The sequence below is a fragment of the Phodopus roborovskii genome, unplaced genomic scaffold (assembly GCF_943737965.1).
Source record: "Phodopus roborovskii unplaced genomic scaffold, PHOROB, whole genome shotgun sequence".
In the NCBI taxonomy this organism is placed as follows: Eukaryota; Metazoa; Chordata; class Mammalia; order Rodentia; family Cricetidae; genus Phodopus; species Phodopus roborovskii.
This window is the reverse complement of record NW_026126567.1, coordinates 1,291,354-1,309,283: the sequence shown is the minus strand read 5'-3', so window position 1 is coordinate 1,309,283 and position 17,930 is coordinate 1,291,354. Positions and strand designations below refer to the sequence as shown.

At 50.2% G+C, this 17,930-nt stretch overlaps 2 protein-coding genes across 3 annotated transcripts in view; both read left to right on the top strand.

The window, feature by feature from the left end:
• The window catches only part of Psca (prostate stem cell antigen), a 1,185,392-nt gene that overhangs the window by 85,608 nt on the left and 1,081,854 nt on the right, over positions 1 to 17,930 (top strand). The window lies entirely within an intron of this gene.
• Positions 8,687 to 17,930, top strand: part of Dennd3 (DENN domain containing 3) — a 48,116-nt gene continuing 38,872 nt past the window's right edge. The window contains exons 1-2 of one of the 2 annotated variants that reach the window (XM_051202683.1): positions 8,687 to 8,904; positions 16,973 to 17,249. In XM_051202683.1, the coding sequence (XP_051058640.1) occupies positions 8,803 to 8,904; positions 16,973 to 17,249 (379 nt within the window). In that variant the 5' untranslated portion in view covers positions 8,687 to 8,802. Of the gene's footprint in view, positions 8,905 to 16,972; positions 17,250 to 17,930 lie in introns of those variants that run through there. The other variant, XM_051202684.1, reaches the window with a different exon arrangement.

Sequence of the window (17,930 nt, the reverse complement as noted above, 5' to 3'; positions counted from 1 at the left end):
ATTTGGCAACAGCACATTCCCTCCCTCATTCTTTCCACAATGCCTTTGAGTACAGATCGTGTGCTGGGCACCCATCAGAGCACTGGGGACCCCCCAGGGGAAAGGGAAGTGTCAATGCATCCACAAGGGAGTTGCTGGGCACCCATCAGAGCACTGGGGACCCCCAGGAGAAAGGGAAGAGTCAATGCATCCACAGGGTTGTTGCCCCCTCCTCCACCCACTGTAAGACAGGATAGACTCATCTCAGCCAATCACACCCACAGAAGCTTAATGCTCCAAATTCTGTGTGAGTCCTATCCACACTCCTGCAGGCTTTGGGGGATATCCCCAGCTCCGAAGTCCTCCCTCCTCCATCCGCTCTTGCCTGCCTGTTTTCATCTTGGTGATTACTCCCCCAAGGTCCAGCTAACACAGAGAGACCTGGAGTCGTCAGAACCAGGTGGGTGGGCAATGACTGGAAGTGCTGCCTGCAGGGCTGAGGCAGGCTGGCTAATGGTCCAGGACAGGGACAAATGTTGAGGGTGGCTAGGACCCAATTGCCTTGTTTGGTCAGTGGGGGGTGGAGAGTTACTGCAACTGAAGTGGCATCTCTGGAGGTGTTGGGGGGAGAGCATGCTTAGGAGAAGGGGATGGGACTCAGTTTAGTATGCTGAGCCGTGGTTGGCAGAGTCTCTGAGGAGATGCCTGGTTCCTCAGGAATCACTTTGGGCGGCTGGTCTGGTGACTGACCTGCCATCTGCTCTCCAGGCCAGGGCAGGGTTGTGTCCCCCTGATATTTTGCTGGGTTGAGGGAGGCATGATCTTCAGACGGGTGTCCAGGGAGGGCTGTACGGATGCTGATCTGGCAGGACTAGAACACAGACCCATGACCCTGAAGACTTCCTGCTGAGAGAGAGCTAGTGGAGAGGGCAGTAGCAGGGACTTAAGCGAGACCCTCACCCACAGTTCTCCACCAGGTGGGGGAAGAGGGCCCAGCCCATGTGCAGCAGCCCCAGAGTATAGCTACAAAGAAAAAGGCACAAGACACCACTCCCCCAGGTCTGATTCCGCAGAGCAGGTGGACATGCGTCTGAAACAGCATGGCTGGTCTGAACCCTCTGTGCAGCAGGAAGGGGCTGGATTTCAGGCAGTCGAAATGTCTCTCTCAGTTCAAGGCCAGCTTGGTCTACAAACTGAGTTCCGGGACATCCAGTACTGTTGCACAAAGAAACCCTGTCTCGAGAGAAAAAAGAAAGAAAGAGAGAGAGAGAGAGAAAGGAAGAAAGAAAAGGCTTCCATAAGATACAGCTGTAAGGTATTTTCTTAATTAGTTACAGACGAGGGAGGGCTCAGCCCGTGGTGGGCAGTCCCAGCCTGTGCTGGGCTGGCCATGGGAAGTAAACCAGTAAACCACACCCCTCCATGGTCTCTGCATCAGCTCCTGCCTCTAGAATCCTGCCCTATACGAGTTCCTGTCCTGGATTCCTTTAATGTGGAAGTATAAGCAAATAAACCCTTTCTCCCCCAGCTTGCGTTGGTCATAGCACCCTAAGACACCAGGCTTTTCCTTTGACTTGATTTTCATTTGATAGGACTCATCTAAGGTAGGTGTCACCATACTGACTTGTCCCATCTGGCAGAAAGGAGACCTGGCTCCAACCCCTGCTCCTATCAGTGCCTCTTTCCTCTAGTCGGGGAAGAATTCCTAGAAGCATGGGGATATGGGTGTGACCCTTCCTTTCCCTTGGCTCTGAGAGCACCTCTCTGTTGTAGCTCTTACAAGAACTCAGGAGCTAGGAACAGGCATCCCAGTGGGTCATGGATGAGTGGGGAATGGGAGCCTATGACCTGGGCCTGATGTGGGCTTGGGCACCTACAGGGTCTCCAGGCCCTTCACTCCTGGGTCCTGGCCTGGCTCTGGGAGAGAAGCAGGCTGACCAACTAGGTCTGGTCCAGACTCCTTGAGCCAGCCTCTCAGCCTCAAGCTTATTGGGATCACATGCTCTCCTCTGCAGGGTAGTGGTGGGGTCTGGCCTCGGTGATGCTTGAAAATAATATACCCTGCCCGGCACTGGCCTCCCTGTTCCGGATATTGGGCTGCAAGAATCCTTGGCGAATAACTGTGCCTTCGCCTTCCTCACAGTGGAATTGTTTGTACTGCTCCAGGCTCATGGCCTAGTCTCCCAGAGATGCCCCCCTGAATCCCCAGCTCCTTCGCCTCTGTTCCTTCAAACCAGGCATCATTTTCTGAACCTAGTTGACCCCTTGCCCTAAGGCATGGTGAAATAGGGAGGCTCAGGTCTCACTCTAGCTTCACAGTCAGTATCCACCTTGCCTGAGGCCAGCGGAGCAGGCTCACAAAAGGGTTTTACAACCAGCAGAGACAATGAATCAGAGGAAGCCTTTGAACTTTCACTGAGTCTGTTGTTGGGGTTAGAGTAGCCTGAGTTTGGCCAGATGGTCTTACAACCCCTTTTAACAATAATGTTCCATTGAGGGAGGGATTATTACCACCAGGTAAAAGTTTTAAACTGCCTGCTTAGGGGCTGATGGGGCTCAGTGAAGCAGGGCCCATTAGATAATTGGGGCTGCTGCAGGCTCTGGCTTTGCCAAGAAGAGATCAGATGTGGCTTGGGCTTTCTAATGTACACATCTCTGCTCCTAGCACATAGCTGTTGCCCTTGGCTACGTAACTGACCAGGCTGAGCCTTGAGTGACCTGTGAAACAGCATGTCAGCTTGGGGAAATGGGCAGCCATCCTCATAACTGTCATCATTGCCTTGGTCTGCCCCTTACCACAGTGTGTCCTCCCCTGACCTCTCAAGGTATGGTGGGGGGGTGTGGGGAACAACAGTCAGTTGGAGCTAAGGTGCCTGGGTTCATGGCGCATGCCTCCTGCAACAGTCACTATCTGGGATGCTCATTAGCCACCAGGCTCTTTTGGTTTGTGTGGCTGCCTCCTCAATCTTGCAGCTGGTGAGATGTGTGCATGCTACAGGGGCTGTGCTGAGATCATGGCCTGGGATGGGTCAGTTATTATATTGAGGCCCAAGGACATGAGCAACTCCACCAGGTGGCCGTAGGCATCAACAATATGGTGAGCACCTTGGGAAGCCATGAGGTACCCCAGAAAGAAGGTATCAGGGGCAGGAGGCCATCCTGGAGGAGGCTGTGTCTGATCCTGTGAAAGGCTGGTCACAGTGGCACATGGAGGAAGGACAGCAAGAATTCCAAGTGACTTTGTACAATCTTGGGAAGGCTGGGCTTCCCACCTAGCCAGGAGCCAGCAGGGTGGACACCATCAGCTGTCTGACCATAGCACCCAGCCTGGGTAGGCTAAGATGGCTCTCACATCTGTCCCTTTCTTCCATAGCCCAGCCAGACCACACTTCCTCTCCTTCTCATTCAGAGTATGAGACTGAGAGAGGGCACCCAGCTGTGCAGACTGTGCCCCTGACTTGAATCATGTGCCAGGACAGTTGGCTGTGGCTCCTGACTTTGGGATTTTTTAAAGAAAAAAAACTCTGCCTAGGGACAGTGGATTTCCAAGCAGGCCGTTTGCTGGGCGGGAGACAGCCCTGCATTCAGAGCTCTCCTCCTGAGCCATATGCTCTTAGGTCTGACCAAGGAAGGGGTGGCAGCCTTTCCCTTCCCACCTTGATGGCTCTGCATCATTGGCTAGTTCCTTACTTGGTCCTTTCTGGGGATCAGGGTGTGGGACAGCTACTTGGTGGGGAAGCTGCATTGTTTTAAACACAATAGCAATCCGGAAATAGCCCTAAATCCTGGCTCAGCTTTTTTTTTTTTTCCCCTGATAAAATATTTCATATTTACAAAAAGCAAAAAACATTTCTAGCATGATGCTGTGAACACCATACCCCACCCACTGGTGGGACTGAGCAGAGAGAGACTTCCTCCTCTGCACTCCCCAGGGTTGACACCCTGAACTTGGTGTGACTCCTTGGCCCTCTCCTCCTTTCTTACTTTAGCATGCCCTTTCTACTCCTGGATGTGGCTAAATGGCACCAGACAGCGTTGTGGTGACTTTGTTTTAGCCCACGGTGAGGCTGCTGAATCCTGCTTCCAGGCACCCGGGGGGTGGGGGGGCACACTAGAGGGATAGCAGGATTTCACCTTTACTCTCTTATTTGTGCCCTGCAATGGTGCACCCTGTTCTTGTATGCCATTTGGGGCTAGATGCCGCCAGGGACTGACATCCACAGAGCTTGGGCCATGGGGATGGGGGTCTCATAGTCTGTGGGCACGGCACAGTCACAGGTTGCTTGTTTGTTTTGAGACAGGGCTGGAACGCAAGGTGTTCTGATCTACCCACCTCCATGTCCCACCTGCTGTAGCTATGGAAAGTGTCGCCGCGCTCGACTTGTAGAGCACTAGGATCAAACCCAAGGTTTCTTGCATACTAATGAGCACTCTACCAACTAAGCCACCTCCTCATCCCACATTGGTACAGACAGAGTTCACCTCCTCCCGAGTTCACCCCACTACATGCCTCATCTACATCAGTTCACTCTGGCTGACCTGGAAGTCACTATGTAGACCAAGATAGAACTCAAGGCAAACTGTCTACCTCTGCCTCTCCAGTACTGGGGTTAATAGCATGAGCCACCATGCCCAGCCTAGATAATTTATTAGATTAAAAACAACCCCTTCTAATCATGGAAGAAACTGTAATGTATCCCTACATGCAGGTTGCGTGTTTCTTACCCAAAAATGCCTTCAGCAGAGCTGACATAGCATATACTGAAGCTCTGGATTCTAGCCCCAGCCCCTTTCCCCAAATAAAACTAAAAAACACAACTCTGAGAGATGTATTTTGTTCCCCAAAGACAAGAAGGGTGGAGTAGACTCCCTATCGGTGTTGATCACTAATGTGTGTGTCTGTGTCAGAGAAATGTCTGTTTGGGTCCTTGGAATTCTTTATATATTCTAAACATGTATCTCTTCTCAGACACAGTGAGGAGACAGCAGCACAGTTCCATATTGCTGTCCTCAAAGCCCGAAGAACGCCCCTACCCTAAACTTTTGAGTCAGGCCAAATCAGACTTTGTGTACTTGTCAGTTTATGATGAAACACTAGGATTTTATTTTATTAAATATATTTTATTTTTCCTCCCATGCCCCTTAGTGATGTTGTAATATTAGGGTTGGATAGATGGCTCAGTGGTTACAAGCATTTGCTATTCTTGCAGAGGATGCAGGTCAGGTCCCAGCACACATATGCTTTAAAACCATGTGTCACTCCAGTTCCAGGGGATCTGGTGTCTTCTTCTCCCTTCTGTGGGCACCTGCAGTCATGTCTATCACACACATGCAAGTAAAACCCTCATGCATATAGTAACATAAAAATAAATCTTTTTTTAAAAATTAACCTTAATTTTTATTATTTTTAATTGTGTGTATGTGTCTGTGTGTAGGTTTGTGCATGTGAGTGCAGATGCCTACAGAGGCCAGAGGAATTAGATCCCCCCTGGAGTAGGAGTCATAGGTGCTGTGAGCCATTTGATAAAGCTGCTTGGGATTGAACTCCCATCCTTTGGAAGAGCAGTATGTGCTCTTAACTGCTGAGCTGTCTCTCTAGACCCATTTTTTTTTTTTTTTTTTTTAAAGACAGGATCTTACCACGTAGCTCTGTCTTGGAACTCATTATGTAGAATAGTATGGCCTTGAACTCACAGAGATCCACCTGCCTCCTGAGTGCTGGGATTAAAGGTGTGTGCCACCACTGCCCTGCTAAAATAAGCTGATATTGAACATGGATATTTTAACACAGACTTAAGCATGAGGATTATGAGAGAAGCGCTCAGAAAGAAAAGACACACCCAAGAGCACTGGGTATGGCTTCAAAGAGAGAGGACAGGAAAGTAAGACACACCTAAGGTAGATTAAGGCTCCTCAGGAGAGAGTTGCCATTCCTTGCCTTCGCATTGCATTGGCTGCACAGACCATTTCAGCGACTCTCTCTCAAGTGACATCTCAAAAGGTTGCTAGGAAACCCCTCCTCTTTTCCTTCTGTGTCTTCTTACAAATGAGGTGAATAAGGTGGCTCTGTGGATGGCTGGGATGGAATTATAGTCTGATAAAGTGAAACCAGGAACTTCTAGGGTTGCACAGTAGCTCGGCAGTGCCTTTCCTGTAAATTTAGTTTCTGATGAGATTCCTAGAAAGCTTCAGAGCTGCGGGTGGGGAAGGAGAGAGGCTTGAAGCAGTTAATTGTACTGGGTCCCTGCTTCTCTGTTGGCTGGTGTTCCAGGACAAGGGGGGACCCTTTTACTTTCTCATGTCAACAGTTTTCCCTGTGTTTCTATCCTGCCTCAGAATGGCTGCAAATTTTTCTCTCAGTCTAGCCCTTGGTAGAATCTTTTGGCACATAAAAACTTCCCGTTTGGATAACTGGCCAGTTTCTTTCTTTCTTTCTTTGGCTGACCTGGAACTCACTACTTAGACCAGGATGAAGCCACACTCAGAGTTCTACCTGCCTCTGCCTCCCGAATGCTGGATTCAAGGTGTGAACCAGCATGTCTGGCTGTGCTCGGAGATTCTTAATGCTACTTCTAGGCCATTTCCAGGACCGTGCACAATGTGACACCATAACCCCTGTGTCATCAAGTGCCTGGGAATGGAAGGGGACTCTTGTTTTGTGGTGCAGGTACATGCTAAGCAAGGGCTTTACCATCAGGCCACAACCCTTGCTTTACCACAGAGTACAACTATAGTACCATGACAGGTTTCCTGTGGGTACTTGGAAAGCACCTGCAGTGTGGGCCATGGGGGGGTTTATTTTTATTTTTTATTTAGGCAGGATTTTGCTATGTAGTCTAAGCTGGCCTGATATTCATTTATGATCCTCTGCCTCACCTCCAGATTGTTGAGATTATTGGAGCAAACCACTGGTCCTACATCACCATGGGGATTTAATAAAAAAGCAAAGAGCCAGGAGCTCTGGGAGGTTTGTGTGGTCTGAGGGAGACCCACAGGAGAGAAACTGTGGAGCCCAGCCCTGGCCTTTCCACCACAGCCGGTTACTCCCTCCTCAAACCCTTCCACCCCTAGGAGGAAATAGGACAGACATCAGACTTGCTGTGCCCTGAGCCTTTCAGAGTCCCTGCCAACTGAATCCTGGTCTCCACCCTGGCCAAGTTTCCACAAACAGGAAGCAGAGGCTCAGGGATGCTGGCCTACCTATCACACACACACACACACACACACACACACACACACAAATAGCAGAGGCTGGCCTACCTATCACACACACACACACACACACACACACACACACACACACACACACACACACACAAATAGCAGGGGCCAGACACCAGCCCAGATTTTGATTGCTTGTAGAGTGTGGCCCAGAACCCTGGATGGGTCCCTGTGAGATGTGCCTCTCTCAGGAGGTCATCTGAGATGGGGATCAGGCTCATAGTCAAACACAGGAGTGAAACCTGTTCTTCTGATGTTAGTGACATTAACAACTTGTTCAGGTTCCTGGACAAGGATGAGAGCCAAAGATGTCAGGCAGCCTACAGGCTGGTTAGGCTTCTTCTGTGTCCTGCTGTGGTCTCCAGGTCCTGCTCTGCTTAGGACATAGAATTCCCTGCTCCCAACACCCATCCCCAGCCAAACTATCCGGGTTATTCATTCATCCAAGACTTGCAGTTACTGATCCTTCACTCCAGGCTGGTAACATTACTAGTAGCATTTCAGTGATCTTTCTTTCTTTCTTTCTTTCTTTTTTTTTTCTTTATAAAAGTCCTGGAAAAATCCCCCGGTCTCCTTTCCCCTTGAGTTTAAAGATTCCCATGACAGAGCCCATAGGGGAAAGTCAGCTCTGAGGAAGGGCCAGGACCAAATCCCCTCCAAAGCCAGTACCAGCCACCAAGCAGCCCAGGCAGGCAGGCAGGCTGCGTTTTGCTTTGAATCTAGTCTGAAGCTGGAAGAGGCTCTGGGTAAATAGGGGTCAGACTTGACCTAGAGCTGGGAGGGGGCCCAACAGGCCTGGGACGCTGCTCCCTCCAGCAGCGTCCACCTTGCCGCGTTTCCTGCTGACCTTAACCCACGTTTCCGTGGCGGCCTGCAGTTAACCGTGCAATTATTGACCAGGAGTGGGTCTTTACACTCCCTTTCCGACGGTTCTTCCAGCTGTCCACTAAGCATCCACGACAGCAGAGCTCCCTGCAGGTGGTGGGAGGTCAGGTCTTTGTCCTTTACTTGACGCAGGGTAGAACTGCGCGGCTGGGGAAGAGCTTCGGGGGCTGGGTGACGTGGCCCGGGCACCTGGGGACACCGCCCATTCCTTCCTGCGTTCCGGGGCGCAGGGGGAGGGACCGAGCGCACAGAGGGGCTGCGCACGCACCAGACCCACAGGTCTCTTAAGGAAATGACTGCGCCAGAAGCCGAGGCAGAGCCGGACCCGCCCCCCTGAAGGAGCCCCGCCCACACCCAGGTCCGGCCAGACACGTCCCCAGCGAAGTCCCGCTGCTGCCAAATCACAGGCAAGGCTGGCTCGCTCTACAGGGCCCCGCCCCTCATATGCCCCGCCCACGCCAGCCCTCGCAGACCACGCCTCTCCTCCCCGTCGGCCCGCCCAGTTCCCTCTGCGCCCCGCCCCGCCCCACGGACGCTGCTAGCTGACAACCGGCCTAAGGGAGGCGCGGAGGCTCGGGAGGGCTCCGGCGCGACCCGACTGCAGAGCCGCTCGGTTGGGGTCTGTGCTGCGGGGCGCGGGCGCCGTCAGAGTCGGGGCCGGGGCCGGGCCAGCCAGAGGCTCGGAGCGCAGTGCTCCGGGCGGGTGGCGGGGAGGCTATGGCGGAGCCCACAGCGCGACACCTGTCGCTGCCCTCGGGGCTGCTGGAGCTGTGCGCGTTGCTGGGCGCCTCTCAGGACAGCCTCCGCGGCCTGGAGCACGTAAGTGGCGGGAAGGGAAACTGAGGCAGGGTATTGGCCGGAGCGGCGCCGGCGGGTGGCTGCGTACCCCTGTGGCGCCGGAGCCTCAGGGTCGAGTCCCAGCTATAGGGCGTGAGCGCTGGCTCAGGCTTGGTGTGTGTGTGTGTGGGGGGGTGGCAGCTGGCCATCTTTCCCTCCCTCTGAGCCCACCCACCTCTCCGGGCGAGGGCTAGCTGCACTTGTACTTGGTGCACTTGTGGTGGTGCAGACATGCTTCTGTGCATTGAAGCGTCGAAGCGTTCCTCCGCCCTCAGGATGCCACCATCTGGGGCGAGGTGCTGGCCCAGCGGGGACCCGAGGAGTCCACGGTCAACTAGACAAGATCCTCTCCGAGTAGCGACTACATGGTTCCCTTCACCGCACAGAGCTTCCCTGCTCCCCCCCACCCCCCAGCAGTGGTTTCTGTGCTCTGCGCTGAATTGTGAGGTTTCGGATGTTAGAACCGACCACCAGCTTTGAATATTCCGCTTTTAGTCGGGCTAGCTGCAGAGTAGTTTCTCTTCACTTACTGTGCAGCTCCTTTTCCCTTCCCTCCGTTTGCACCCAGAAGCCAAAGATAGGCTTATTTCCCCGTCTCTGGAAAGACAGAACCTTCTGAACGCCTCATTCTGTGCTGTATTTCTGTGCTGTATTTTTCCATTTTCTTAGTTCTGAAACCTGGGTTGTTTTCTCCCGATCCATCGGTGCCTCTCTTCTTCCAGAGAACTGTCGTTTTTCTCCAGAGATTTCCCCAGCGTCCCCTTAAGTGTCTGGATAAATCCTCGGAGTGTTTACCTATGACAACATGGAAAAAGCATAAAGGCATGCATATTGGTTGATGGTTGGACTGTCCAGGGACAATAAATAGTGGAGGCAAAATGGATGCTACCAAGAAAAGTTAAACATTAAGTAAAAGTAACCAAATAAGTATTAAAGCCTAAATAGTCCCGTTCATAAGCCGAGGTGACCGACCAGTCAGTAAGTAGCATTAACCCACGTGGAAATGATTTAAGAATGTCCCCGTTAGAGTTCTCCCCCTCTATTGCCAGTTTGCCCTCTGCCTCTTCATTGTCTCTCTGCCTCTAATTTACCAAACGGAAACTGCCTTCTTTTTCTTAGTATCGGACGGAAATAATCTGGTTTCACCTGTGGTTGTCTGAGCATCTATATCTTGGCTTCCTGGGTCTTGCAGTGTACCCCTTGCCTGTTCATTGTGAGGCACGCCCTAGAGAACAGGCTGAGTCAGCTTGGGTATTCACAGTGGTACTTTCCTAAATTAGGCCGGTGGTGGCACCCCCAGGTTAAGTGAGGGGAAGTTTCATTTTAGTTTTCCTTCTTGCTTCTGCTAGGGATTTCAAACGGAGGAACAAAACAAAACAAGAAACAGTCCAGGATTAGGAAAAAAAGGGGGAGGTGAGATTGTGGACTAAACTTTGGGGTAATGTCACCGCTTTATGTCAACATCAGTGTCACAATCAGCCAGACAGATTTTATTAGTTTATTTTTTGTAACAATTCTCTTTTGAATGTTTGAGGCTTTAAAATAATTTTTAATTATGCTTTTTAAGATTGTCATTTAACAGTCAGGTGGTGGGGCACATGCCTTTAATCTCAGCACTGGGGAGGTAGATCTCTGAGTTTGAGGACAGCCTGGCCTACAGAGTTCCAGGATAGCCAGAACTACACAGAGAAACAACAACAACAACAACAAACAAACAAAAACCAAAGCAAAATACGAAATGAAACAAAAAATTGGCAGTTCACTGGGTGTGGTGGCTTGCTCTTGTAATCCCAACCCTTGGGAAACTGCGGCAGGAGGATTGCTGTGAGTTCTAAGTAGGTCAGCATAGGCTACTAAGTGAAACCCTGTCTTCAAAAACAAAACAAAACAAAAACCTTTGGGGTCTAGTGGCACAAATCTGTAGTCCTAGTACTTGGAAAGTAGAAGCAGGAGGATCCGGAAGGAGCTCAGGCTTGCCTTGGCTGTGTAGTAGGTTCATAAGCTAGCCTGGGCTACTCTCAAAGAATAAGTTACTATTTATCTGTGATCTGGGCATTCCTGTTTGGTGACACATAAAAACAGAAGGCAAGAGTCTGAGAAATACCCAGCTTAAGGTCAAGAGACACAGTGCCCTGCTTATTTCTTAGAGGGTGAACCTAACTCTGTTTTAGCTTTTAGATGGGGGTGAGGACTAGTCATTTTGTTGGAAATCCTGCTAAGTATTTTAGGGTTGAACAGTTCCCCCTGTGAATCACTGGTCAGTTTTGATTTCTCCCAACCATGGCTGAGGATGGAGCTCTTTATTGGTTGATGGGACGTGAGAGAATCCACTGTAAATTCATCCAAGGATGAGCGATGTGCTTATACTGCCTTCTGCACCATTCCAGTGGAGGGCTTTCTGTTCTGTTGTCAGCAGTACCAATGAAACTTCCTGGATGATGACACTGTCCCTTTATCTACACTGTGTAACAATGTAGTCATTGGCCACAAGAGGCCACTCAACCAGGCCAAGGGACCAGCTTTTACATTTAATTTACTTATTTGAATTAAAATTTTTTCCCTTTCATGTGTATGGGTATTTTGCTTATGTGTATGTATGTATGTGTATCTTGTATATGTGTGCCTACAGAGGCCAGAAAGAACATCAGATTTCCTGGAAGTGGAGTTATAGTGGATTGTGAGTGAGCTGCCATCTAAGTCCTGGGATTTGAACCTGGGTGCTGAGCCCTCTGGAAGAGCAGCCAGTACTCTTGTTTGTTTGTTTTTTTCGAGACAGTGTTTCTCTGTACTGCTTTGGAGCCTGTCCTGGAATGAACTCTGTAGATCAGGCTGGCCTCGAACTCACAGAGATCCACCTGCCTCTGCCTCCCGAGTGCTGGGATTAAAGGTGTTCTCCACGCCACCAATGCCCGGCTGAGCAGCTAGTCACCCTTAACGGTGGCGCCATCTCTCCAGCCTGGTTTTGATTCATTTTGATTTCAGTGGAGTCCTGCTGTGACTGTGTTGGATAGCACAGTTCCAGAACATTAAAAACTTGTGAATTTCTTTTAGCTCTCTAGTGACAGCTAATCCTCCAGGGGCAAGTAATACTGCCGTGTAACATGACTTAGAAGTAAACTTATCACCCTATGAGGAAGGCGGGCTCTGGATTTTGCTTTTTAACTAGCCTTTAAAAACTGATCATTGGATAGAGATTTAATAAACATGAATGCAGGAGATAGCAGTCTGTCTGGCTCAGCTTGGGCTGGCAGAAGTTAGGCTCAGTGTTGGCATAGTCTGTGACACTGTCTTCTCAGCCCTGCAGTGAGAGCAGCTACAACATGTGTCACCAAATAGCCTACAAGCACCATACTCTTAATGGATGGGCCTTCTATTTGCAGGAATTTATTCCTTTCTTTCTTTCTTTCTTTTTTTTTTATACAGGGTTTCCCTGTTCAAGAGTGTCTCCAACTTGCTCTGTAGACCAGGCTGGCCCCAAATTCACAGGTCCTCCTGCCTCTGCCTCCTGAGTGCTGGGATTAAAAGCATGCGCCCCACCACCACCACCGGGCTATTGCAGAGAAGGCTTTCCTAGTATAGCGCTCCAACGTGCTCATTGCTACTTTTTGAATGGTAAAACTGTCTTCTTAATACAGTCAGAAAGACAAGAATGTTTTCCATGTGTAATGACTGCTGAGACAGCGGAATTATTAAAAAAATAGCTCATTTATTTTAATTTTATTTGCACTGGTGTTTTGCCTGCCTGCATGTCTGTGTGAGGGTGTCAGTTCTTGGAGTTACAGACAGTTGTGAGCTGCCTCGTGGGTGCTGGGAATTGAACCTGGGTTCCCCGGAAGAGCAGTCAGTGCTCTTAACTACTGAGCCATTTCTCCAGCCCCTGAGACAGTAGGATTTTCAACACATTCTTTTTGCTTGTTTGTTTTGTTTTGTTTTGAGGCAGGGTCTCACCATGGAACTCTGGCTAGAACTTGCCATGCAGACCGGGCTGGCTTTGAACTCACAGAGACCCACCTGCTTCTGTCTCTTGGATCCTGGAATTAAAGGGGTGCTTCACTGTGCTGGCTAGTTTAATGTCAACTTGAAACAGTCTAGAGTCATTGGAGAGATGGGAACCTCCATTGGAAAATGCCTCCATAAGATGTGGGTGTAAGGCATTTTCTTAATTGGTGATTGATGGGGGAGAGTCCAGCCCATTGTGGGTGGCATCATCCCCAGGCTGGCGGTCCTGGGTTCTGTAAAAAAGCAGATTGAACAAGCTGTGAGAGCAGCAGCATCCCTCATGGCCTCTGTATCAGCTCTTGCCTCCAAGTTCCTGCCCTGTTTGATTTCCTGTCCTGAGTTCCTTTGATAATGAACTGTCATGTGGAAACATATTCCAAGTGCAGCCTTCCCGTCTCTCTGTCCTGGTGTTTAATCACAGCAATGATGCCCCTAACTAGAACACCCAACCATGCCTGGCAGAGCACATTACTTTTCAGATCTATTTTTTAATGTTTATGGGTGTTTTCTCTACATATATGTCTGTGTACCAGATTGTACAGTGCTCAAGGAGGCTGGAAGAGGGTGTCAGGTCCCCGGGGACTGGAGTTACAGATGGTTGTTAGCTGCTGCCATGTGGGTGTTGGGAATTGAACATGTGACTTTTGCAATAGCAGCCAGTGTGCCTAACTGCTGAGCCATCTCTCCGGGCCCTTGAGCACACCATTTTAAGTGACTAAAGAGAGGACAATACAAGGTTCTGGCTTTGGTGTGATGAAGACCCAGGCTGGCTGGGGGTTCAGAGTTTACCAGAAATGCAAACCCAGGGACAGAATCACCTGAGAGCCATTTGTGCTGTGTGAGGGGCTGGAACCGTACCATATTCTTTCCTACCCTCACAACCCAAAACACTGGGAAGCTGAGGTCTTCAAGGAGATGCTGTGGGAGGTAGTGGCCCTGAAGGAGGGGGTCTGTGAGAAGGGGAGGTGGGATCCTGGAGGGGAGGTCTAGGAGAAGACTCTGGTGGTACAGCTCTGCAGCAGCCCACCCTCTGGCTCCAGTCTGGTAAATGAGTGTGAGGGATGAAGGTCTTTCTGGTGAGGCAGGGAGTTGAAGAGTATCAGGCCACTGAAGAGCAACAGAGTCCGTTGTGAAGGTGTATGCTTCAAGAGCCCTGCAGAGAGGCTAAGTTATACATGGCATTGGGGTACCTTGGCTTGGGGGGGGGCACAGGCTACCAGTTTTGCTCAAGGGCACACAATACTGTGACACATGTGATATGCACATTCAGACACTTGATTGTGGTGCACGGACAAATAGGTGTGTGCAGGGTCTCTGCCCCCCCCTCCAGGTATTTGGTGTGTTTGTTAGATCTGGTGGCTCCCTTCTGAAGAGTCTGGATGCTGACACTGGTGGCAGCCTTGTACCAGGTGGGCAAGGTGTCTTCACTATTCAGGCAGAACCAAGAAGGGTTTGTTTCTGGGTCACATGAGCCGCCTGGTGCTGGTCTGCAGACGACACTTCAGATGGCAGCAAGACTTGCTCAGGCCTGTGACAAGGTGGGGTTTGCACATGGTGAGAAGATGATACAGTGTCCACAGGTTGGAGTCCTATGTCCCCAAACCCAGACTGTAATGAGACCTGGTGCCCTCTTCTGTTGTGCCAGGGTACATGAAGACAGGACACTGTATACCTGATAAATGAATCTTAAAAAAAAAAAAAAAAAAAAAAAAAAAAAAAAGAATTAAAAAGAAAAGAAAAATAAGTCAGAGGTAAGGGCTTCATCTTCCCTCATCTTCCTTCATCTTCCTTCATTTTCCATCATCTTCCATCACCTTCCTTCATTTTCCATCATCTTCCATCATCTTCCTTCATCTTCCTTCATCTTCCCTATGTTTTTCTCTGTGTGCTATTTCTTCACCCCTAGTAGAAGCTATTCTTTAATAGTTGAGAGAAAAGAAAAGGAAAAAAAAATTGTAGGTGGAAGACGGGATTTTAGAAGCCAGCAGTGTAACTTTTGAATCTGAAATGGACCCCGATGCTCAGTGGGTGCTCAGGGAGGCAGCTAGAGTTTCTGAGTGGAGCAGGAACCTGGTAGCTGTCTGCCTTTGCTGCAGATATATCTTCATATGGAGGGAGATCCAGGAGTCGGGAGTCAGGCTAAGGACTCCAATCTGGGAAGAGGGCCCTGCAATGGGCTAAGTAGGAGCACTGAGCAGAGGAAGGCTGGAATCAACGGAGTCCCACACACAGTCTGCCACATTACCTGGGCAAACTTAGTTGTTCCTTGTGACTGTGATTGATGAGATGATTCTTGGTGTAGGGACACTTCCCCCATACCCATGGTTCTAAAGGAGGGTTGTGTTTTCAACTAATGTCAGACCTGGTGGGCTCTGGCAGCAGACTCTGTCTCTATGACTGGAGACATGGGTGTTATTTTTTTGGTCTTTAATCCCATGGGGTTTGTTTTCACGAATGATGGAGAGATCAATTGACAGGACATGTTGCTCATGGAACAACCTTGGGTGGGGGGAGCTCTCATTCCTTCCTCTGATTTCCTCTTAACTGTGTGTGTGTGTGTGTGAGTGTGTGAGTGTGTGTGTGACATTTTAGTGCCACACCATGTGTGTGGAAGTCTGGAGACAACTCGTGGGAACTGGTTCTCTCTTTTACCGTGTAGGTTCTGGTGAGAGCAGTCTCTCAGGTCCTCAGGCTTGGTAGCAAGTGCCTTTACCTGCTGAGCTGCCTCGCCCGCCCATCCTACTGCTTATGAGACCTTAGCTCAGCTGACCTAAACTCTCTGCTCTTTCTTACTCCACCTCCCAGGTTGTTGGGGGTCACAGATCTGTGCCACCATGCCCAAGTGATCCTCTGGCTTTTACTAAACATTGACTTGTGCTTGTTCCTTTTTTTTTTTTTTTTTTTTTTTTTTTTGCTGATTATGATCCCATTGCTTTTGGGAGAGTGCCCTTCCGAAGCCATCAGCGATTGCCTGACATCCTATACCTGCTTTACTTTGCTTTGCAGTTCTGGACGGAACTCAAAGCCTTTTGCATATTAAGCAAGTGTTCCACCACTGAGCTACACCACAGCCTTCCAATTTGGGCTTAAAAGAATTTGGGCTGTATGTCCAGCTTTTACTGATTCCGGGGAACCATGTGCCCAAAGGAGAGAGATGTGTCTCTGCACTCAGTCTGTCAAAGCCTTGCCTGCTTCTCTGCTTCTTGGCCCAGATTTGTCAGGGCCTGGATATAATGTGAACAGTGTCCCAGGGGGCCTGAGAAGTATAACACTAATGCAGGTGCTTGTGCAATATGACAACATTGAGAACATCTCTCACCACTCTGAGTAGGACGCACATGAGTGCTCCTGGGGGCTTCCCCCCTGACTGATCACTTGACCCACGTGCTTGCCTGGGTGCTACACTCAGTTGGAAGAAGAAGTTGCAAATTGAGCTTGCTTCCAACAACTCAGGGCAAAGCCAGCATTTGAACTTGTGTCTGTGTATCACAGACCCTGGCTCTGAACTGTGGTTGCTCCTGAATCCCCAGCCTGTGGGCCACATGTAGGGCCCAGAAAGTTCTGGAGAGACTCATCTACTGATACTGGATAGGGTTAAAGGACAGGGTTCCTCTGCTGGAGCCTGTGTGTGCATGGAGTTTTGAAAAGCAGAGATGCTACTAACAAGGTGCCCCCCTGCAGAGGGAGTCATGAATGAGGGTGGACACGGGCAGTAGTAGTTTCTTTCTGCTTTTTGCATTTAGCTGTGCTAACACGCGAGTGTGTGTGTGTGTGTGTGTGTACGCCCTCATGCATGTGGAGGTCACACGTTGATGTTGGATATCTTCCTTGATCACTTTTTTCTACTTTAGTTATTGAGGCAGGGTTTTTTCCACGGAGCCTGTAGCTCACCAGTTCACCTAATCTGGCTAGCCAGTCTGCCCCAGGCCCTAGGAATTCCATCTCTGCCTCTCCAGCTCTGGCATCATAGGTGGGTGCGGGGGGGGGGGGTAGATCGTGTTTTACACTCCAGCTACACACGCGGCGGTGACTCCTGCCTTCTCTTTCCTAGATCGCCCAGAAACGAGGAGTGAAGAGTGTCTCCCCCCTTGCCCCTGAAGTTCTGTCCGTTTTCGTGCCTCCTTTCACCACACAAGATGATGGCCAGGCGGCTGGCACCAGCTGTATGCTCAGCAAAGCCAGGAGGCGGTCCTTCCGGAAGAAGAGGGAAAAGCCCAGGACCGAGTACTGGAAGAGCCACCCGGGAGACTCAAAGGGGCCGGATTCTGAGGATGTTGCCATCCCAGGGGGCGTGGACCTCCTTGCCCTGCCCCAGCTGTGCTTCCCAGGTACCGTGCAACCTGCATGCAGTGTCCCTTACACTGCGTCCTCACTGACCGCTCTGCTCAACTGGGTTGGATAATGGGTTCAGGTTTTGTTTTTGTTTTGTTTTGTTTTGTTTCCCCAATCTTTGTTTTTTGAGACAGAATCTTGCTCTGTATTCCAGAATGGCTGAAACCCCCCAATCCTCCTTCCTCAGCCTCCCAATTCTGGGATCACATAAGTACTCATGGCACCTGGAAGTCAGTCCCTTTGGTCTGGGGAAGTTAAAGCCTGAGAAGCCAGGAGGGTGCCCGCCCTCCCTCTCTGTCCCCTGCTTCCTGTTTATTAAACCGAGAGGAACAGGTTGCCCTTCCACCCCTGAGCGCACTAGTGCCTGTCCATGAGAGTGCCTGCGTGTCTGGGCTCCGTGTCTCTGCCGGCCAGGCTGTGGTGATGCACACCTTTAATCCCAGCATTTGGGAGGTGGAGGCTGGTGGATCTCTGTGAGTTCAAGGCCAGCATGGTCTACAAATTGAGTTCTGGGACAGCCAGGGCTATGCAGAGAATCCCTGTCTTGAAAAACCAAAACCAACTAAACAAAAAAAGAATCATTAAATGGCTGTTGTGGCATGCTCAGCCCAAGGGCTGGGTTAGGTTCTGTCCCTGGTTCCCCCTCACTCAAGCCTGCTGCCCTTTCCTGGCTGCAG